The 23,379-nt window shown below is 48.1% G+C and overlaps 1 protein-coding gene across 1 annotated transcript in view; it reads left to right on the top strand.

Moving 5' to 3' along the window:
* Positions 1 to 23,379, top strand: part of AGPS (alkylglycerone phosphate synthase) — a 66,865-nt gene that overhangs the window by 13,857 nt on the left and 29,629 nt on the right. The window contains exons 2-8 of the mRNA XM_054971275.1: positions 1,963 to 2,052; positions 2,927 to 3,017; positions 6,671 to 6,791; positions 6,872 to 6,946; positions 8,049 to 8,120; positions 19,330 to 19,409; positions 20,040 to 20,120. Of these exons, the coding sequence (XP_054827250.1) occupies positions 1,963 to 2,052; positions 2,927 to 3,017; positions 6,671 to 6,791; positions 6,872 to 6,946; positions 8,049 to 8,120; positions 19,330 to 19,409; positions 20,040 to 20,120 (610 nt within the window). The remainder of the gene's footprint in view (positions 1 to 1,962; positions 2,053 to 2,926; positions 3,018 to 6,670; positions 6,792 to 6,871; positions 6,947 to 8,048; positions 8,121 to 19,329; positions 19,410 to 20,039; positions 20,121 to 23,379) is intronic.

Raw genomic sequence — 23,379 nt, forward strand, 5'->3', positions numbered from 1 at the left:
AAAGCTGAACAACGTAGTTAAAGAAAGCAGCAATTGAATCATAAGAGACACATCATGATTCCTGATGTAATGAAACTCCATTCAGCCCTTTTATGAATGAGCTAAACTCTAGTGTTGGCTTTATTTCTGACGGTGTGCTCTGTACAGAAGCGTCAATACTGAATCTTTTGCATAAAAGGGGTTGACTGCCTGACTCGAACAAATGAAAACATAGCCGCCTTGTGGCTGTGTCTCTTTGTTTTGTGAATCTCTTTTTTTTCCGTGAGAGTACTTTGCAATTATAATCTCCGTTGATGGATTCTGAATAGTTACTGTTTCTAGAATCTAATTCTTCCCTAATGGTTTCTTGGAGGAATGAGTGAATTCATACGTTGAAAGTTTTCTTTGCATGTGAAGGAGCGTAATCAACCCTGACTTAAACATATGAAATGGCCATAATTTGTGCGTCGTTTTGTGGTTCTTCTGTGTTGGTGGGGTGGTTAACGTTGATGTAAATAGTAAGAATCTTATGCTCTCCCAACCAATACTTTGAAAGGAAAAAAAATCCACTAAGAAATTAAGAATCAAAGAGATTATATGGAGCTATCCACCAGTTAGAATGTAAGTCACCACCCTTAGGTTAGCTGTGTCTGGAAGAAGCTAATCCAGACACATCACTCTGCCTTGTCTCACACACAAACGAGAACATAGAAGCCAACGCAACACGTTTTCCTCCATTGTGTGAATCACTGGAGTGTGCAGTGATATAGGATCCTGCAGCTGCCCTTTTTACAAGATCACCTAGATGGAATTAACGATGGGCAGGTCAAGCAGGTTTTCCAAAAACACATGCAGGCTGCAGTGTGGACGGAGAGCCAGGAAGGTACCGCAGTTGGGCCAGCATGATTTCTTGTGCTAATGGAAGTACAGTTGAAAGAGGAAAGAGTGACTTTGGCCTACTTCCACACACCCACTGTAGCCCCCATCTCCAGGGTCCATGTTGCTTTTTGTCCCTGGTATTCCTGCCACCTCTGGTAGCATTTGGGAAGTCACAGTTCCTACGGAATTCCCTTCCATAGGAATTTGTCCTTAAAGATTTCTATCTTGCACTCTGCAGAATCCGTTTGATCCAAGCCAATGAATAATAATAATCACAACATTTGATTTATATACTGCCCTTCAGGACAACTTAACGCCCATTCAGAGCTGTTTGCAAAGTATATTATTTTTGATGTATTGTCGAAGGCTTTCACGGCCGGAGAACGATGGTTGTTGGGGGTTTTCCGGGCTGTATTGCCGTGGTCTTGGCATTGTAGTTCCTGACGTTTTGTTTCCAGCGGCTTGCAACATCTGTCGGGATTTTAGATTTTAGTAAATTTTAGCTACTGTGTGGCAGGATGGACCGTTTATATTTTTTTATTTGCTCCAATGTAAATTTTTCTGATCTTTCGATTTGTACTGGCCATAGACCAAATAAATCTGAATCTGAAAGTATGTTATTATTATCATCCCCACAATAATCACCTTGTGAGGTAGGTGGTACTGAGAAAGCTCCCAGAAGGTGTGACTGACCCAAGGTCACCCAGCTGGCTTCAAGTAGAGGAGTGGGGAATCAAACCTGGTTCTCCAGATTACAGTCCTGCCACTCTTAAACACTACAGCTGTCCAGAAAGGTGTCAAATGGTTTTTCTGTGGCTTTTGTACAGCTCTGCTGTTGCCTTTAGATTATAAAAGATGTGGTCTGTATGACCTCAGAGGTGTGTTAAATAGTCAGTTCTTTGGTCTGTTTTTCTTACAGCTGACACAGGATAATCTGAATAATTCTAACTGAGCCACTGGCTGAGGTTTGGAATATTGGTTTTATGATTACAATTCGATATGTTCTATCAAAGTGGGCAGTATCTTATACTGAATTGCCAAATTAAATTAATCGTATCACAATTACCCAACTGATTTATGTTTTTTTTATGGTTCTCTTTTAAGGCAAGAAGTTTTGAAGTGGAATGGCTGGGGATACAATGACTCAAAATTCATATTCAACAAGAAGGGGCAAGCAGAATTCACAGGAAAAAGGTAACGAATAATAATAGACCACTTGTACATGTGCAGAGTGCAACCGCTGCGCAGGATTGTAGTGTTTTAGCTACTCTTGCCAGTATGGATCCTTTGACAGCTCTTGCATCTCTTCTTTCCATCTTGAACAATTTGTTCTTTGAAAATCGGCCTCCATAGTTAACTGAGCCATTAATGAACGAGACAGTGCTGTTCCCAGTATACAGTCTTGGGGAGCCTGTTTGTTTCCCTCCATTATGAAAACTGTACCCATCTTCGGCTTCATTCATTTTTTTAATGAGGTACAATCCCATTGGAGGATTTGTATTGTGTGACCATTACATTATCTTAAGTCTGTGGCATACTCTAGCAAACAAAATCAAAATACATAGGACTGGATTCAAGGAAGGCTTTTTCACCAGAGGAGCAGAACTTTGCTCCTCCCTTTGTAGTCCACCAGACTCCCCAAAATGATACCTGGAGCTTAGGGTCACTCAGAATGACTATGTCAACATGTTGTGAGTATCTCCAGTAAGGGAAAGGGTAGAAATCACCCTCCCTTCTGCTGGCTGAAAAGAACGTTAGATTCAGCCCACAATGTCTGCTCATTTATCCATGTTAATGTGTTTGCTGCCGCTCCCAAAGAATTATATCAGCATTGGCGAGCAGGACTTTTCCTTGGTGAAGCCCATGCTGATTCTTTCTTGGCAAGTCTTGTTCTTAACAATTCCTACCTTACAACTCATAGAATTTTTCTTTGGAAATGTTAGGCTGACAGATCAATAAATTTCCTTTTTTTCTCTTGCTTTATCTTCATAAATCGTCTACATTTTGTCTGCGTGAAATAACATCGGGGCCTGGAAAGAACTAATTTTAAAATACTTTTTTGGTTCAGGTACCGGCTAGGTGGTACAGTGTTGCCTCTTCTGAGAGAATGGATAGAGAAAAATCTTGGAGGAAGTCTGGAACATAAAAGTATCCCTAGAGTAAGTATGTACGTGTGGAGGATGGGGGATCCTGTTTGAATTATTGGACTTTTAAATCCTCTATAACTTCTGTTTGTATGGTTTTTTGTATTGAAAATGGGAGGCCACTCAGTCTGTACTAAATCGAATCATTGGTCCTTCTAGCCTGGTGAACAATAGTGGCTTTCCAAGGTCTCTGGCAGAGGTCTCTAGTATTCCAAGCATACCAAACACTCCTTTTTTGTTATTGTCATTTCAATACCTCAGGAGACATTTATAATTAAATCAATTTATAATGAAAAGCCAACTTTCTCATAACTATCCTCAAACCATCTTTGGAGACCCATATGAACAGATAAAAACTAATATTGGGTATGGTGCCCTATTCAAACAGCAGCAGCAAATAAAATAGCAGGCTATAAATGCATTCGTTTATTCCTTATTACATTTATAACCCTGCTTTTCCTCTAAGCATCTCAGGGTCAAAAGTCCCTGAGATGCGCGGGCTTGGGGTGCCTGGTCACAAATCCTGAGCATGTGGGGGTTGGACTAGATGACCCTGGAGGTCCCATCCAACGCTATGATTTTGTGTGTGTAACTCTTACGTGGCTGGGGACATGGATTGTTTAAGCAATAACATAATGTGTTTAAAAAATGGTATACTAAACAGTGGCTCTCTATGTTTAGGGGATCAGTAACTTAGAACTCAGTTCTAGCGGTGCCCTCTTAAGCAGCTCCACTCAGAATCCTGCTGAATCTGCCCATTGGGGGTTGCTTCCAGGAAAGTGTTCTTAGCTTTGCATTGTAAATAACGTGTCAACGGCTCATCTGTAGAAGTATACATTGATAATCTCACAGTATCTCCACTTCAGTCAGGATCTTCAACCTTTGTCGGTTAGGATTCCAGTTTTGACCCCCAGGGGCAGCATGAGGTTCACTGAGCATGTGACATCAGTCATGTGACAGGAACAGGAGAAGCCAGGGTTTCTGAACCTGCCTGTGATAAAAAATGATTCTTGCCCCCAGTGAGTTAAATTGCCTCACTGTCTTGCAGAGGTGGGCATGGCACCCTTCTGTGCTGTACTTGAAGGAGCTGCAAAAGAGATCATTCCCAAATAAACTCTAACCCTGCCGCACTTAATTGTAATAATTCCGTCCAGTGCAGTGCAGGATAACATGCAGTGAAAGGATTCTATTTATAAGATTTGGACACTTTGGGGTAAAAATATCAATGAATTACCTTGTTCTGCTAGGGAATGTACTCTTGCTCTGCTTGGGAATTCACATGTAGCTTTGGTTTCATTTAACTACTCATTAAAGTTGGCGGCATCCTTATTTTTAATGAGGAGAGTGTAAACTCTTGGTTATCAGCAAGCCGTTCCTCCGGTTTTAACCCAGGAAAAAGCAGGCCTCTGCTACCTGAAGTCTGGGGAATCCTGTTGGCACAATATGGCTTGGCGGCTGTTGAGCCAGAATATTGCCATCTCTCTGTCTTATGCTTGTGAAGTACATTGGCAAGTATTGCATTGGGCCATTACTATAAAACTAGTAGTTTATGATTATTGCTGCCACTATATTCAAAAGGCAGCAGAGGCAGGCATCTGCTGAAATCCAGGATGGTTCTAGGAGAAAGAGAACATATAAAGTCTGGGAATGATCTGATGAACTCAAAAGAGTCTTTTAAATGGGCTTGTGAATGAGTTTTTTATAGTTGAGAGAACTGCTTGGATAAATAGAAGTAAAGGTTAATTAAAAATTTTCATTTCACGAAGTATAGCTTATTTCAGTTGATGCCACACACAGAGTGATGATGGCAACAGACTCTAAATGATGAAGGGATAATATACAGCTAAGGAACAGCATATTGAGTGGAGGATCCTATACCTATATTGGTAAGCCCTGTGCCAGGAATTCCTAGCTGGATTTTTGGGTATGTCCTGAAATGCTAGTCTAATCAGAAGGGTACCTGTAATGATTCCAAGTAAATGTGTGCATGTGTCTTTAAATGCTTGGTTTGAGCAAGGTGAAGAGTGGGGGTGAGAGAGAGGGAAGAGTGAGTGATGTGATTGGTTGATGACTGAGAGTGTGGGCGGAGTGAATGCAGTTTAGACTGACAGTGCGGGGAGAAAGGTTTCAGTCAGAAGAAAGCAGGCTAGCTGTGTGCTGCCTGAGTATACTGAAGTATTTATGACAGAAATATAACCTGTGTGGAACCTGAACTGAGCATGTTTGTGAAAGGACACTCAGTCAGGGAAAGAGAGGCCAGCTGTGTGCTGCCTGAGCAGGTTTCATATTTCTGTGAATGAGAGTCAGAGAAAGAGGCTAGCTGTGTGCTGCCTATATTTGAAGTATTTGTGAGAGAACTATTGAGTCTAGCGAAGGAGGCTAACTGTGTGTGAAGCCTTAGAAGAGATCTGTGTGAATGAGTTTATAGGAAGTAACTTTAAGAACTAAGAACTACTTTTATGAAACCAATACGCTTCTTGAAAAATAAACATTTATTTTGTTTTGTTATATCCCAGTGTAGCTGTCATTGCTATATCCGTTCATATCCTCAGGGCCTCATAGAACCACGAAGGAGCCTGACGCTTAAACACGTTACCAAAGGGGAAATTTGAATAAAATATTTTGGAATAATATATTCCTGGTGGCAGCAAACTACCCAGAGGGTGTAAGGGGAAGATTAAAAGAAAAATCTACCCCAAATAAAGTACAGGTCAAAACAGTACCCTTCTCCCAAGAATGAATTTGTGGAATATAGGAACTATGTTGCTGGTATGAAGTGTGGATTATTCTTCCTACAGTGTACTGAAAGCAGTCAGACATGGATCCAGGCTAATTTCTGCAGGTGCACGGATTTCTACCTACAGCATGCTATTTACTCAGTGCTGTGATAACCTGAAATGCCCCTCCCCCAAATTCTGTTCTTGGGGGAGAGGGGAACTCCCAAAACAAGGGGCATTTTATCTTGCCATTGAGGGGATTGTGCTCCATGCGTGTGAATCTTTATGCCTGCTGAAACATTAGTTTGGATCCAACCCTCTGTGTGATCTTGCCACTCTGCCTGAGATTCCAGGCTCAAGACCAGTTAACCAAGATTTTTGAGAGGAGATAAATTTGTGTCTAAGATCATCATAAAACAGGTGATGCAGCAACACGTGACTGTTTCGATTTCCCTGGTAGCCAAAGGGCATATATGTTCATGAATGGGAACCCCAGGTATCACCTTTCTAATAAAGCAGAAGGAAGAACATTGAGGCGGGCCAGAGTGAAAGCTATTATGTGTTAGCTAAGTAAGTTGACCATACCGTTTTCTTGCTATGAAAATGAGGATAGTTGGCTGCGGAACTTAAATGGTGTTGAAGTTTGCCACCCTAAATCCTTTGTTTGATTTCAGATTTAGCATTTAAGTAACCCAAGGCTATTAAGCTACTAGGGGGAATATCCGGTGGGATGTGATTTCTCCAAAAGGGGCTTTTCCTTTTGGACTGAAAGTTGTCTATGTTAGCAGTGCATGACTGACAGAAGAAAAAACAAGTTTCAGCCAATGATTACTCCTGCATATCCATATATGATCTTCCAAAGAAATTAGACTCACTTAAAGACCCAAAACTGCTTTACAAATGCAGTGGGAAGATTTGGTCATTGAATGTTGTTGTTTTTTATTATTAAAGGCATCCTTAAATATTAGCGATGTACCTCCGTCTGTTACAAATGAAGAATTCCTTCAGGACCTCAAAACCACAAACATCTCATATTCTCAAGATCCAGAAGACAGGATATTCAGAGCTCATGGTAAGTGATCATCTAGACACAGCTATGAGTTTTTAACTTTAAAAAAAACAACATTCCTAATGATTGTTCTTGTACTTCAGGTCATTGCCTACATGAGCTATTTTTACTCAGAGAAGGAATGTTTAAACGAGTTCCTGACATAGTTGTATGGCCAGGTAAGCACTCCTGAATATTCTTTTAATTCATCAAAGGAGGGCCAGTGAGGCAAAATTAGATAGTGTAGGAAAAAAGTAAATTTTGAAAAACACTTCCAAATGTTGCAGGCATGCTGTTTGTTAATCTGCTGGGCACACTGTTCCCACAACAACAACAACAATAACAACATTAGATTTATATACTGCCCTTCAGGACAACTGAACGCCCTCTCAGAGCAGTTTACAAAGTGCGTTATTATTTATCCTCACAACAATCCCCCATGAGGTGGGTGAGGCTGAAAGAACTCCCAAGAAGCTGTGACTGGCCCAAGGTCACCCAGCTGGCTTCAAGCGGAGAAGTAGGGAACCAAACCCATGTCTCCAGATTAGAGTCCCGCCGCTCTTAACTGCTACACCAAACAAGGCCTCTGATTACTGAAAGAGGAATGTTTTGAAGCAAATGTATTTGTTACTATTTAAATACCATTATACTGGCTAAGGGTCTAGTTTTGTGCAATTACTCTTCTTTTCTAATCCTTTAATATTGTCGCCTATTAATTACAGGGTTATTTTCTGAACATTTTCCCTCAGATCAGGGTGTCCTCTGGTTCTGCTTAGTGATGCTGAACGTTAATGCTGGTTCTGAACCAGAGGAACAGCCAACCTTCTTGCATTACAAAAACATTGATTTAAGTTTTCAGTTGTATTTGCCTAGTTTCAAAGGATACAGATAAAACACAGTCTCTAACAAGGGAATATAACTGGCTGCATCCTGCAACTGGGGAAGTAGGCTGTAGTTTAAGTTTTTAAAGTTTGCGTTTGAGGATTAAGTAAATATTGCATGGAGTGGAGAGTGCCCTCAAGTCATAACTGACTTATGGCGACCCCTGGTGGGGTTTTCATGGCAAGAGACTAACAGAGGTGGTTTGCCATTGCCTGCCTCTGCGACCCTGGTCTTCGCTGGAGGTCTCCCATCCAGTTACTAACCCAGGCTGACTCTGCTTAGCTTCTGAGATCTGACAAGATCAGGCTCACCTAGGCTATCCAGGTCAGGGCAAATATTGCATATAGTTCCATTTATCCCAAATAAATACGTTTCTTTCTCCATTCACTTTTGTTATAGGCTGCCATGACGACGTAGTTACAATTATTGAATTAGCCTGCAAGCATAATGTTTGTGTTATACCTTTCGGTGGTAAGTAAGAACAACTATTGAACCACTCTATAGGAACCGTTGCCTCGTTTTCAGTGGTTGGGATCCCTAGAGCTGCTTCAGGTTGCCCAGGGGCGTAGCGAGATTTTTTGCCTTTGGGCAGTAAATGTGCTGGCTGTATTCTACTTTGCCTTTTGGAAGCTCCCTCAGCTGGCAAAGCAAAGAAGACCAGCTAAAACGGTAATAAGTATAAGCTTGTACCATGATTTTTTAAATTATAATGTGCCTTTTAAAAGGAGTGCAGATGCAAGAAGCGTGGGCCTACGGAGCCTTTTTTGGGTGCTTCGCACTCCAGCCTGACTATAAAGCAGGAGTCATTGCAATCCTAAGAGAACTTTCCTGAGAGTAAGACCCAATGAGTCGAGATGAGTAGGGATCTTAAGAGACCTGCTTAGGATTGTTCTCTGTGCCTGGGGCTTGGCTGTGAAAGAGCAAGGTGTGATGACTGCAAGGGGGTTGGCGGCAATGTTCCCTCTAAGCTGTGCAGTGTTGTGAGCTAAAAATCAACTTTGTGAGCCGAAACAACAACTTTCATTAGTTTTGAGTGCACCTCCTTTTAAAAAAAAATTACAATCAAATTGTTTTGATTACAATCAAAACAATTTAACAATAAAAGCCATTAGGTGAAAGGGCCACAAAAATCAGAGCATACTTCTGTATAAAAATGGATATGTCCATGCTGATTACAAAGGGGTAGTTGTATTAGCTGACACACAATGGCACCTTAAAGACTAGCACATTTATTTCAAGATGAGCTTTTGTGAGTCAGTGCTTACTGCTTCAGCCGCCTTCTGCGTCAAGGCCAAGTTAAATGATGCCTTCACCGTGGTGGCGGCTGAGGTGCTACCTCCTCTCCTTAGCTCTCTGGGGCTGAGGGGATCCTAGCGATTTCAGGCTGCATGGGTCAGGCCAGACCCGATCACTCAGCTCTGCTCTGTTCCCCAGCTAGAGAGCCAGCAGTGGCTGGAGACGCTCTCTGGCACCACGTTGGGGGGGGGGGCAAACCAGCCACAGCCAGGAAGGGAGGAGAGAAGTAGGATGAGGCTCCGTCCCTGCTCCATCCCTATAGGGCCCACCTGCAGATGCTGGCTGACTGGGAGGGCGGGGCCGCCTGAGGGTTAGTATCTGTGAGCTACAGCTGAGAAGCTGTGAGCGGATGAGTCAGAACCTGTGAGCGATTGCTCACGTGCTCGCATCAGCGGGAACACTGGTTGGCGGTCATGTGCATATTGATAGGGCCTGCACTTGCAAGGAGCCTCTGGATCAGGGAACCGGAAGTTAGCGTCGGACTAGGATCTGGGAGATCCAGGCTCAAGTCTGCACTCTGCAGTGGAAGCTTGCTGGGTGACCTTGGGCCAGGCGCTCATTTGCAGCCTAACCTGCCTCATAGGGTGTCGTGAGGATGAAGTGGAGGAGGCGAGTGATGGAAGCCAGCTCAAGTCCCCGTTGGGTAGAAAAGTGTGCTATAAATGAAGTCAGTAGATAAGATGAAGGCGCTTTCTTAACCGTAACTGTACCCGGCTCTTGTTCTGAATAGAAAAATAAATCCAGTGAATAAAACCTGGGGAGAGAGTGATCATAAATCTAATGCCAGCAGGAGAAGCCTCGAGTATACTCCATTACAGGAATAATAAGCTTTTTAAAAGCCACCCCCGACACACTGGCAGGTAGAGCCACTTTTAAAGCAGGAGGGCAGGAAGCTGGAGGAGGAAATATGTATAGGTTGTGCTGCTGGCTGATCAAATAAAGCCCATTGTTCCTAGCGAGGCTTGAGTTTGCTTGCTTCCAGGGCCATAGAACCAAGCTATGCACTTCCCTTTTGCAGCGCCTTATGCCTCTTGTGCGCGGATGTAGCATCAATGTTGAGCATGGGTGGGGAAAGTTTTGCTTTTTACCTCTCCTGCCTGCCGCTTGTACCCTCTAAAGCCCTTTCTCTGCACATGCAAGGAAAGAGCATAGTTTTCTTTTGCAGATGAAGAAGCAAGCCAGCCAGTCAGTCAAGCCTCACTACAAACAAGGGGCTCTATTCAACCGACCAGCAGCACAACACATGCAGGTTCCCATCCCTTCATCTCCCCAGCCCTAACTTCTTCTTCCTCCAGCAGTCTCTTTTGTATCCCAGAAAGATGATTTGTAGAGCTGTACGTCCGCACGGACAAAAAACCAAGTGGGTTGTGGTGGGATTAGAGTGAGGAGGGGGATTGTGTTAATCAGCTGCCTTCCCTGTGATAGCCACTGCATGTTCATCGTCGTGTCTTCTGTGCAGTCCCACATGGGAACAGTGCATGCACAGTTTCCATGTGCGCCTGCACAGAAGAACAGTCACAGGTAGGTGCAACCCTGTTATCTCATTCTCAAAAAGGGATTTAGGTCCATCTTGGATCATTTTTTCAAATTGCTTTTGAGCAGGCAACTGAGAGCCAAGCTACAAATGACAAATTACACGAGGACTGCACGTGAAGGGAGTTGCAGTGTTAGCTGGGAAGCAGGGCCGGATCTATGGTTGCCGGCACCCAGGGCAACCAAAGTCTGGCCACTTGCGCGCACAGTGCAGCATGCACACCTGGCGCTGCGTGATGACGTCGCTCCGTGACGTTATCACCCAGGCAGCGCGTGCTGCCCCGTGGCAAGCCGGCTGTCCCAGCATGCCGTGGAGCTGGCGGTGGCAGCGCGAGTAGCTGGGAGGCCGCCCGCACCACTGGCCTGCCCCGCAGGACAAGGGTCAAGCAGCTTGCTGTGCGCCCCTTGTCCTGCGGGGCAGGCGAATGTTGCGGGCGATCTCCCAGCCACCCGCGCTGCCGCTGCCAGCTCCGCAGGACAGGGGGCATGCGGCAAGTGCACCCCGTCTTGCCGCCTGCGTGCTCCCGGGGCTGGCTGCTGTGCCTGGCGCCCCCTCTTTGGCGGCGCTGGGGGCAGACTACCCCCTGGGAAGCTGAGTTTTAAAAGAGATCAGAAGGCTTTGTCAGTTTCCCCTCTTGGGCTCTGTAGAGAGGGGAAATTGACAAAGCCTTCTAATTGCTTTTAAAACTCAGCTTCCTGGCTAACATTGCAATTCCCTTCACGTGCAGTCCTCATGTAATTCGTCATTTGTAGCTTGGCTCATAGTTGGCGCTGTCAGGGCTTGCCGCCGCTGCCGCTGGGCGTGGCATTGGGCAGTCTGCTCCTGACGTCATAGGGGGGCCAGGGATGCTGCAGGACCCTGCTCTGTGAAAGGAGGGGCGGTATACCTCACCCAGACTCCCTCTCAGTCCACTCGCTGGCCTGCTCAACCTGGCCTGCTTGCCCCCTGTGTCCTTCTTCATCCCCTCCTTCCAGAACTCTCCTCCAAACCTCCACTCTTGCATTGCACCGCTCTCACTCCACATTATCACTCCTTACTCACATCCACCACCACAGGGCTCTTCCCAGCCAGCTTTTATAGGGCTTCCTTCTACTGCCCCACCCCTCTTCCAGCCCAGTCTTGGGCTGCACCAAGCAGTTGCAGCTGGGGTAGCTGATCTGGCCCCACTGACCAGCACCAGCTGTGCCTTCTTCCCTGGCTGCCCAGCCTCCCTGCCTTGGCTGATTGCTGATGGCCTGTCCAGCTGCAGTCCCCTGGCTAGCAGCTCGGCCTCCCTGGCTGAGCTGATGGCTGAAGGTGGGTCCAGCTGCGGCTCCTTGGCTGGTTGCCCAGGGCTTCCTGCAGAGTGCCTCCAATAGCCCCACCTGGAGTGGCTTGACTTCTGGCAACTCCTGGGCCAGGCTACTATTTTCTAGCTGGGGCGTGGCTTTGGGCTGTTGGGGCTGCTGCTGCTTCTCCTCCTTAGGTAAGGTCTTTGGGTGGGTGACTGCTGGGCCCCCAATCCCTCTGCCCTTGCCCCCTTCCGCCTTGCTTAGTCCCCTTTCTTTTCCTAGGGGAGTGGGACTCGCTGGCTTCTCTCTGTCTCCCCCTGACTCCTGAGGCCCTGGGCCTTTGCCTCTTGCCCCTGGCGCCGGCAGGTTCTGGCTCCATTTGCCCGTGGGAGGGGATGACCTGCTGTCCCCAGGCTGCCCCCTCTGCTTGCCAGTCGGACCGGTTGACCTACTGCCTGCTGGCTGACCGGTTGACCTGCTGGCTGCTGGCTGCCCCCTCTGTTTGCCCGTCAGCCCGGTTGACCTGCTGTTCCCTCTTGTCAAGTCTGGGGGCTGGGGCTCAGACCCCGGACACACCTCCCCGCTTGGCTTTGAGTTGTGGGGGTCCGGTTCAGCCTCGAACATGCGGGACATGAAGTCCGCGTCCACATGCCGCGCCCCCTGGCGGTATTTGACGGTGAATTGGAAGGGTAGGAGGGAGAGGTACCACCGCAGCACCCTGGGGTTGTGCGCCTTCATGCGATGGAGCCACTGCAGGGGTGCATGGTCTGTCAGCAGTACAAAGGGGTTGTTGGCCAGGTAGTACTGCAGGGCCCCAACCGCCCACTTGACCGCTAGGGCCTCCCGCTCCACCGTGGCGTAGCGCTTCTCGGCGGGCTGGAGCTTCCGGCTTAGGAATAGAATTGGGACATCCACGCCATCCCGCTCCTGGGTCAGCACGGCCCCGAGGCCGGTGTCCGAGGCGTCCGTGGCCAGTGTGAAGGGCCGGTCAAAGTCTGGGTTCCATAGGGCAGTGGCATTGGAGAGGGCTGACCGCAGGTCCTTAAAAGCTGCCTCTAGTTCTGGGGTCCACCGGACTTGGTTGGGCAGCCCCTTCCTCAAGCTGTCTGTCAGGGGCGCCGCTCGGGAGGCAAAGTGGGGGATGAACCGCCCGTAATACCCCAGCAGTCCTAGGAATCGCCGAACCTGCTTCTTGGTCTTGGGCTGTGGGGCGTCGGCTATTGAGGCCACCTTGTCCGGTGGTGGCCTGACTCGTCCTCCCCCGACCACAAAGCCCAGGTATTGGAGTTCCCGGAACCCCAGGTGGCTTTTCTTTGGGTTGGCCCGCAGTCCAGCCTGTTGAAGGGCTCTCAAGACTGACTCCAGGTGCTGGAGATGGGTGGGCCAGTCCGGGCTAAAGACAATGATGTCATCAATGTAGGCCATAGCGTATGCCCGGCACTTGCCCAGCACCTGGTCCACTAGTCGCTGGAACGTGGCTGCTGCACCATGGAGCCCGAAAGGCATTTTCTTAAATTGAAAAAGACCTTGGGGAGTGGCGAAGGCTGTTTTCTCCCGATCTTCAGGTCGCACGGGCACCTGCCAGTACCCCTTGGTTAAATCGAGAGCTGACAGGTAGCGAGCGGACCCCAGGTGATCCACCAGCACATCTGCTCGGGGCATGGGATAGGCGTCGAACTTGGCCACCTTATTCAGCTCTCGGTAATCGACGCAGAAGCGGGTGGTCCCGTCCGGCTTGGGCACCAAGACTATTGGACTCCTCCAGGCACTCTGTGAGGGCTCAATCACCCCCAGCTGGAGCATCTCGTCCGTCTCCTTTTCCACCGCCTCCCACCGCTTTCTAGGGATGGGTCGCCACGTAGCCCGAGCCGCCTGCCCTGGCTCGGTTGGGATGGCATGCTGTATCAGGCTGGTGCTACCTGGTCTGCGGGAGAAGACGCCTGGTACCTGGGCCCATAGAGCCTGTAGCTGGGCCCGCTGAGTTGGGTCGAGCTGGGGATCCACCTTGGGCTCCTCGAATTCTGGGCCTTCTGTGGTCCACGGCAGCTCACTGGACGGGAGTTCCAGGGGGTCCTCCGCCAGCTGGCACTCCTCGCTGTCCCGCTCGTACCACCTCTTCAGCAGGTTCACGTGGAGCGTCTTCCTCTGGCGTCGACGAGGCCCACACTGGACCTCATAGGTGGTAGGTCCTAGTACCTTTGTCACCACATAGGGGCCTCGCCAGGGGTCCCCCTCCTCCCTGGGAAAAACTGTGCGGTGGACGAGGACCTTCTCCCCCAGCTGGAAGGTTCTCTGTCGCGTACCCCGGTCATACGCGGCCTTCTGGTGTGTCTGGGCGTGGGCCAGCCGTCGGCCTGCTTCTGCTTGGAACTGCTGCACCCGCTCGCGGAGTTGGCTCACGTACTCCTGGACTGGGGGGGCTGGGGGGCTGGCTTGGGGGCCCCATTGCTCCACCAGGCGGGAGAGCATTCCTCGTGGCTTTCGCCCATACAGCAGTTCAAATGGGCTAAAGCCAGTGGAGGCCTGGGGGGTCTCTCGGAGGGCAAACATCAGGGGGTCGATATACAGGTCCCACTGGTGAGGTTTGTCATGCGTCATCTTTTTCAGGGCCTCCTTAACAGTCTGATTCAGGCGCTCTGCCAATCCATCTGTTTGGGGGTGGTAGGCAGAGGTGAACACCTGCCGGATCCCCAAGTTCTGACAGAGCTGACGCATGGCCTTTGCTCGGAAGGGCCCTCCCCGGTCTGTCAAGATTTCGCTGGGCAGCCCCACCATTGCGAACAGCTTGGACAACGCCCGGACCACCCCCGGGGTCTGCATAGTTTTCAAAGGAATGACCTCCGGGAAACGTGTGGCGTAGTCCACGATCACCAGGGCAAAACGGTAGCCCCGGGGTGTGCGTGGCAGTGGGCCGATAAAGTCCATCGCTATCCGCTGGAAGGGCACCCCCATCACTGGCAGCGGGGAAAGAGGGGCCTTTGGCGGGCGTCTCGCTGCCACCCTCTGACAGGTGGGGCATGAGCGGCAGTATGCCTTCACGTCCGCATTCACCGAGGGCCAGAAGAAACGCTCGAGGATCTTCCTCAGGGTCTTGTGGTGCCCCAGGTGCCCGGCCCAAGCGTGCTCATGGGCGGTGCGGAGGACCTCCAGCCGATAGCCTGCTGGCACAAGTAGTTGGCGGACCTCTCCCTGGCCATTCGGGGCACGAGCTATGCGAACCCAAACCCCTCCTTGCTTCTCAATGCGAGGGAGCCGTTGGGACCTCCGTTCATCCCGCACCTGCTCCTCCTCACGAGCGGCTGTCTCTCGCAAGCGCTGCAAGGACTCATCTGCCCCTTGGGCATCACAGAATGGGCGATCTGCTGGGGGTCCAGCTGGGTCTTCAGTCCGTGGTTCTGCCCCTGGTCTGGTGGAGGGACCCTCTCCCGGGTCGTCGGCCTCCTCCACTTGCAGAGTGGTGGCAACTTGTGGGTCTGTCAATTCCCGTGCCGCCTCCCGCCGAGGCCTGGCGATCCCTGGGGCGTCTCTTCCCGATTTCTTCGCTGCCTGCTGGAGGAGCCTGAAGAACCCCGGGGCATCTCTTCCCAGCAGCATTGGCACGGGTAGGTGAGCTACCTGGGCAACTTCCATTTGGTGGCAGACCCCTAGGTACTCTACCGTGATTAGGGCCGTAGGGTACGGCTGGGTGCGGCCCATCACATCCGTCACCGGGATCCAGCGGTGCACTGGGGTGGCAGCTGGGAGGAGTTGAGGCCGAATTGCTGAGACTGCACTCCCGGAGTCCAACAGGGCTTGTAGGATCAGCTGGCCTATCCTCACGGTGGCGCATAGACTCAGCACCTGCTTGCCAGGTGGTGGGTTACTTTCCCAAGCCAACGCACATACCACTGGCGAGGAGGCTGTGGGTGTGCAGGCTTGCATCCGCTGCTCCACGGCCTGCATTAGCTCTGCCTGAGCTGTTTGGAAGGCCGCCTCCAACTTCCTCCACATCCTGTCCAAGCATTCCTCCAGCCACAGTCTGAGGTCTGCTGGGGCTACGGCATTGGGATACATCCCTTCGACTGGCGCCTGCGTCGGAACGGCTTTCCCCGTACGGGCCACCAACTTGTCAGGGCTTGCCGCCGCTGCCGCTGGGCGTGGCATTGGGCAGTCTGCTCCTGACGTCATAGGGGGGCCAGGGATGCTGCAGGACCCTGCTCTGTGAAAGGAGGGGCGGTATACCTCACCCAGACTCCCTCTCAGTCCACTCGCTGGCCTGCTCAACCTGGCCTGCTTGCCCCCTGTGTCCTTCTTCATCCCCTCCTTCCAGAACTCTCCTCCAAACCTCCACTCTTGCATTGCACCGCTCTCACTCCACATTATCACTCCTTACTCACATCCACCACCACAGGGCTCTTCCCAGCCAGCTTTTATAGGGCTTCCTTCTACTGCCCCACCCCTCTTCCAGCCCAGTCTTGGGCTGCACCAAGCAGTTGCAGCTGGGGTAGCTGATCTGGCCCCACTGACCAGCACCAGCTGTGCCTTCTTCCCTGGCTGCCCAGCCTCCCTGCCTTGGCTGATTGCTGATGGCCTGTCCAGCTGCAGTCCCCTGGCTAGCAGCTCGGCCTCCCTGGCTGAGCTGATGGCTGAAGGTGGGTCCAGCTGCGGCTCCTTGGCTGGTTGCCCAGGGCTTCCTGCAGAGTGCCTCCAATAGCCCCACCTGGAGTGGCTTGGCTTCTGGCAACTCCTGGGCCAGGCTACTATTTTCTAGCTGGGGCGTGGCTTTGGGCTGTTGGGGCTGCTGCTGCTTCTCCTCCTTAGGTAAGGTCTTTGGGTGGGTGACTGCTGGGCCCCCAATCCCTCTGCCCTTGCCCCCTTCCGCCTTGCTTAGTCCCCTTTCTTTTCCTAGGGGAGTGGGACTCGCTGGCTTCTCTCTGTCTCCCCCTGACTCCTGAGGCCCTGGGCCTTTGCCTCTTGCCCCTGGCGCCGGCAGGTTCTGGCTCCATTTGCCCGTGGGAGGGGATGACCTGCTGTCCCCAGGCTGCCCCCTCTGCTTGCCAGTCGGACCGGTTGACCTACTGCCTGCTGGCTGACCGGTTGACCTGCTGGCTGCTGGCTGCCCCCTCTGTTTGCCCGTCAGCCCGGTTGACCTGCTGTTCCCTCTTGTCAAGTCTGGGGGCTGGGGCTCAGACCCCGGACAGGTGCACTAGAGCATGTATAGGCAGTGCACATGTTACCTGTACCGGATGTACTTGTAAAGGTAAAGCAAGAGACCCAATTCATATGGTGTTTTGCGTACATTAAATCTTCATAAGCTGGCTTGTGCAAATCCCCTGGAAGCATTAAATCAGCATGAATTTATGGTACATCTGGAGAATAACTTCAGGAGCTTGAGAGAAATTGAACACTGACAAAGCGCAGGCATTGAACTGTCAGTGGTTCAGTACATTTGCAGGTCACACTACCAGTTCAGACCTCTTTTTTTTTTTGAATTTTTTTTTATTTTTTAATATCTAACATAAAAAAAACTACAGAAGACTACAAAAGTATAAAGGGGAGGGGGAAAAAAGGGAAGGGAGAACTGGGAAAAGGGAAAATCAACATACAAACAACAAACACTACACTACATGTCTTGTATTCCCTTCATGCTGCAATTTTTCTTAAAAGTTAACTTTCTAATATGCTATCAGATTGGTAGGTCTTATACAATACAGATTATATTCAGGATCAGGACTTCTTCCCCCCCCCCCCCTTGCGTCTTGGTCTCAATTCTCTCTGCGCAGCTGGAGCAGCTGTGCCCGCTCTTTCCTCCCCCCAACTTTCCCATTCAGACTTCGAACTTTCTTTCTGCTGAAACTCCTGATGGTTGAACAAAAAGTCTGTCAGCTGCGCATCCGATGTGGTCTTGTAAGTTTGATCTTTATATCTGAACCAGACACCTTCTGGAAACAGCCATTTATATTTTATATCACATTTCCTCAAGAAAGCCGCAAGTCCTTTATACTTGAATCTTCTTTTACGAGCCAAAAATGGAACATCCTTCAATATTTTAACCTTATTGCCCAAATAATCCAAGTCCACATTATACGAATTGTCTAAGATGGTGTCCCGAGTCTTCTTAGATGAAAAGTCAATAATAATCTCTCGAGGCAGCTGCCGCTTCATTGCATACTTTGAAGATGTCCGCCGGGCTTCCAAAATATCGTTTTTTATCTCTTCTTTAGTTGCCTTTGCGAATGGCGCCAAAAGTCCAGACACCAAATCTTTTAAATTTTCACTTTGCTCTTCTTTTACATTTTGAAGACGCAATACCGTTTGGGCACGGTCCACTTGTAATCCTATTATTTGATTCTCCAAAAGCTTCACTTCCTTACTTGTTGCTTTCATGAGTACTGCGTTCTCGTGCGCAGACTGCTCTGCTCCGGTCGCTGTTTCTTTAATGGCTTTCACCTCGCTCTCCACTGAATCAACCTTTTGCCCCATTTCATTCAGTTTCGCTACAAAGGGCTGCACAGCATCGAAAACTGCTCGTCTCACCAACTCTTCCAAAGTTTCCCCCTTCCCCTGTAACGTCGCCATCACCGATTTACTCATTGCTGGGCTCTGCTTTCTCGTCGCCATCTTAGGGTGGGGGGGGGCACCAACTAAGTTCCGAAACTCGGTGCAGGGGAAGAAGTCTGCGCCTTTTTGGCTTCAATTCCCACCGATCCTTCGCATACACTTAAAAATCAGAAGGGATTTGCTTACTTACAGGTCTTCACCTTAAATCTGCTTATTGCCGTTCTCCATGGCCCAGCAGCACACACGGTGCTGCGCAAGTCTGCCGGCCTCTGTTGGAGCAAGTGGGCAATTTACCCCCTGCATTACTTCCAGGGGGTTCTTCCCGCGGCGCCCCAGATCCAGGCTCCCTCACTGGGAGTCCTGGGGGTTAACCCTCGCGGGTCAACCGCCTGGTCAGGCTGCTCAGACAGTTCCCCCCGGACCTGCGGAGAGGAACGTCCGACATGGCTGGGAAAACGAAACCGAATCCACTAGTTCAGACCTCTGACTGAAGAACTCCCACATACCTAACTGCCCCACAGTTGCTATCCAGCTCTTGCTGCTTGACCCAAGGAAGGAGAAAGAAGTCATGGTAGAAAAACTATCAGTGAGATGACTGACAAAATCCGTCTCTGTATAGTAATACTATTCTCCTCTTCCTCCCGTCCTCATCCTGTGATGCTTCTTCAACATGTACTAATAGTGTCTGGCTTCCTATGTCTAAGGCAATAATCAGACAAGTATTTTTATCGCATATGGAGAACAGTTGACTTGTCTTCCAATTTTCACATTGTGAATTTCTGGTAAACAGCTAATTTTTCTGGATACTCACTTTTGAGCGGGCAGTTGGTATGAAAGAGCCAACCATGTAGATGTATAGGTAGACATGCCTTTATCTCTCAGGGACCAGGTCCAATCTGTTCGGGTCAGCTTGCAAGTGATGTCTTAAAGGAAAATATTTAGAAGTTCTGCTTTTTGTGAATCTCCTCTCCCTTAGCAAGTATTGACCACTTAGGCGAATGAAAGAAAAAACAGTTCCCTGTATTCCCTCTGTTTGCAGGTGGAACGAGTGTTTCTAGTGCTCTTGAGTGCCCGACTGATGAGACTCGAACTATTGTCTCGCTGGATACCTCACAAATGGTAGGTGAAAAATATGTTTTCCAATAGAGCATAACTGCTGGCCAGACCTGCCTGTGTTCAGTTTCCAGTGCAACATCCTTTCAGTTTTGCAAATGGACTTTGGAGTATAAATTAGAGGGATAAAAGACGAATATTTAAAATGACAGTGTATATCTGTCACAGATCATGACTGTGTAGACTGATCATGAGAAAGGAGAAATACCCTCAACTAATTTACTAACTTCTACGATCGATTCAGAATGATCACAAAAAGTTGGAAGTTTTCCTGGTTCCAGTCAGCTTGTGGAAGGCAGATGTCTTCAGATCTACCACATAATGGTTCAACAACCTTGCCTTTTAAAAGTCTTTTTAGAAGACTGCCATTTAGATGGATTTTTTAAATCTTGTATGTCATTTTTGCTACAGGTTGGTAGACGATAGGGTCACATGTTTAGTTTGCACACTTAATAGCTTAAGCAGAACAAGGCAAAACCTAAGGGAAGGGGAAGAGAACACTTCTGTTTATTTTGACCTTCTGTGCTGCAGTCAGTCACAGAACTAGCTTAAACACTACTGCTTTTGTTGGAGAGCTGAAAAATAAATTGCCTTTTTTTTTTTTTACTGAATCTTGCTTTTCTTTCCTTGCAACAGAATCGAATTCATTGGGTGGATGAGAAAAATTTAACTGCTCATGTTGAAGCCGGCATTGTTGGACAAGATTTAGAAAGACGGGTAACTTGAATTTCTTCTTTCGTTGTAGATCCAGAGGAGTTAGCTGTGTTAGTCTGTAGTAGCAAAATTGAAGAGTCCAGTAGCACCTTTAAAACTAACCAACTTTACTGTAGCATAAGCTTTCGAGCATCACAGTTCTCGCACAGTTCTCGCAAGTCTTGAAACTGGTTTAAGGAGAACAGATTTCAAAATTACATTTGAATTGTGCGCTTTTGTTAATACTTTCTACCCAAGTATTTTTAAAAATCTTCTTAGCACCTATTTTAATAAAAGTTACTCAAATAATTGTAGCCTCTTTTTTAAAAAAATTTAAGATTTGTTGTTTTAAAAACTACTTTCCCCTTTAGTGGTGACTTAACTTAGGCTGTGATTCCTTTGCTCTTTATGCAGCATGTGATCATATTTTTGCCTTTACAAAATGAGCTCGTCAGCACATATTCACTGTTATAGGCAACCAGGGCTCATTTCGAGGGGGAACGCGCAGGAACACAGTTCCAGAGTTCCCTAAAGAGGTCACATGACAGGTGGCCCCACCCACCTGACTTGGCCATTTTGGGCCCATTTTGGCCTGGATTGAGGCCGAAATGGCCCAGATCAGGCCTCTGACAGGTGGTGGATCACTCTCCTGCTCAGCAGCGGCCCAGTCCTGACCATTTGGGGTCCCTTTTTGCCATTTTGGGCCCAATTTTGGCCCTGAATGGCCAGGATTGGGTCCAAAACAGCCAGGATTGGTGATGTCAGGGGGTGTGGCATATGCAAGTCAGTTATGCTAATGACACACTTCTGGTGATGTCAAGGGGCGTGGCATATGCTAATGAGGTACGCTAATGAGTTCCTCCAGCTCTTTTTCTACGAAATGACCCCTGTAGGCAACCATCAGTAAATGTGTTCTCAGTGCCCTGTGAGAGAATTTTTAAACTTTAAAATGGAACAAAGGCACTTGGAGTCGATTAACTACTCCTACTGAGGTGGCGAAAAATCATTCTTAAGTGATACAACTTTCAAAAATACTTGCACTATTTTGTAATGGACTTCCCAGAGAAGAATAGCCTATTTTTAGGGGGATCTGTAGCTTTTCTCAACGAAATTATTTTGGGGGAAACTACTAGCACAGCAATTTCTGATGAGGTGGCCTTTCATACTTCTTGTTTTTATGTCTTTTTATCATTTGATGTAGTATTTTAACCTTTCTGGAGCTGTGGTTTTTTTTTTTTAAAGGTTAGAATTAAAATGCACAGCGTATATTCCCTTAATTTAAATGACATTTTTCTAGGCTAGTAACTTCTGATATTTCACCAGCTTCTCCATTCTTGAAATGCCACACGGTCTTTTGTCCCGCTAGAATACGGCATAATAGCCTCTTTTGTTGCAGCTTCTTTCGTTAAAACTCAAACATAAAACTCCTGTCAGTAGAAATCAGTTTTTAATTTGTTTTTTTGTAAGTGGGTTTTTTCCTCTGGTTCCGTATCACTGTGGTCAGAGCTGACCCTTTTTTCCCCCCCACATGTTTTGAACATACAGAATAGTTCTAGAATAAGTAGCGTTACCATTGTTGGAAGTCACTCCAACCCATTAGTTCACTTTTTTTGCAGGCTACGGGTACTGCTAAAGTACCGTATTTAAAACCTGTGAAGGAAATAGAGGACTCCAGGCAGTGCTTGAAATTTTGAATAGAAAGCATTCGGCTTCATGGGTCACTGTTGCGCTCTTTCTCATGCTTGTAAGAGCTTGTGTGTCAAGGAGGTTTGCAACCTGATCCCATTGATCTGCAGCGGCACGTATGCCCCCAAATCCTCCTTGAGAATACGGGATTTTAAAAGTAATTTGAGACGTCTTACTAAAAACAAGTCTCGTAATTTTATTTTGTGATCAAGCTGCATTATTATAGTTGCTGTGATCCGTAAATCAACATATTTTCCCAGTTAAAAATGGCAAGAACGTCGATGACCACCCAGCTTGCGTGGTACTTCCTGTGCTGTTTCCTGTGCTTTGCCTCCAGAAGCCGTGGAACAGATGGAAGGCAGATTTACATTCACATGTTACAGGATATTCTGGATATTTGTGGGCCTCTTGTTTCCTCTCCTGCCTTCCATGTGTGGCTTTAAAATCACTCCCTTCTGTATTCCATGCAATCTGTGTTTGGAGGCCAAAGAACACAACCATAATTTGTGATTCAGATAAAAGATCCTATGGCTACCCAGAAATGTTTGCATGACTTATTCTGAAACAGTGCACGAGGAGAGGAAGAAGGGAGGGAAACATGAGCCCAAGGTTAGGCAAAGAAGACACTTTCCTGTAAGGCAGGCTGTGGTTGGTCATTGCTAGTGAATGTGGCCTGTATATTTGGAAGCCTAGTCCATGATTTGAGCACTAAATTATAGTTGGAATAAACTATGTCTTGGTATTGTGTTGCTAGCAATCCTAGACTTACCTTTAACAGCTCAAGACTTTCTGTACTATCAGATAAACCTTTAGGTTTTGACATAAGCAATCTCCACACCCCTAGATTACTACTAACGGTGACCAGACTATCGCAAGTAATTGGGAACTGATTCACTGTAAGAGTTCTCACTCCATTTGAGCAACCATTCGTGTAGGGTGACTTCTGCCTCATCTTCCTTCTGAGCACGCCCTGTGCCACTTACAAAGCTCTCCCCTAGACCTCAAGAGAAGCTTTTCAGAGGGGAGCTGTGGGCTGCAGTGGAGAGGCAGAATCCACAACTCCATTAGCACTTCTTCAGATCCAAGGCTGATTCCGCACACGTTGGATAATGCACTTTCAGTGCACTTTAGCTATCGTTTGGAAGTGGATTTTTTGTTTCACACTTGAAAAATTCAGTTCCAAATGATCTCTAAAGAGGATTGGAAGTGCACATTATCCAACGTGTGCGGAATCAGTTCGAGTCACGAATTTGCTTGGATCCTGCCTAGAATTTTTGCAGGTGCAAAAGAGGAGGGACAATCTTTGACAATTCCCTCCTTCCATTGAAGACCACAAATTCCTTCCTAAAGTGTTCTTGAGTGGGTGGGTGGGGGTCTCAGTTCCCCAGCAGCAGCATATCTGGAGGGCATTTTGTGCTGTTGCAGGAGGGGGCAGTTGGTGAAAATCACCACCTGCCTTGTGCCTGCAGAAAATTCTTTTATTTCGACAATTAATGTACCGAAAATTCTAGAGCGGTTCCACCCCCGCAAGGCGTTCTCGGATGTATGTTGATCACATCATCAGTAGTCGTGTCGGTTGATACAGACCCGTTTGTGA

The sequence above is a fragment of the Eublepharis macularius genome, chromosome 2 (genome assembly GCF_028583425.1).
Source record: "Eublepharis macularius isolate TG4126 chromosome 2, MPM_Emac_v1.0, whole genome shotgun sequence".
NCBI lineage: Eukaryota > Metazoa > Chordata > Lepidosauria > Squamata > Eublepharidae > Eublepharis > Eublepharis macularius.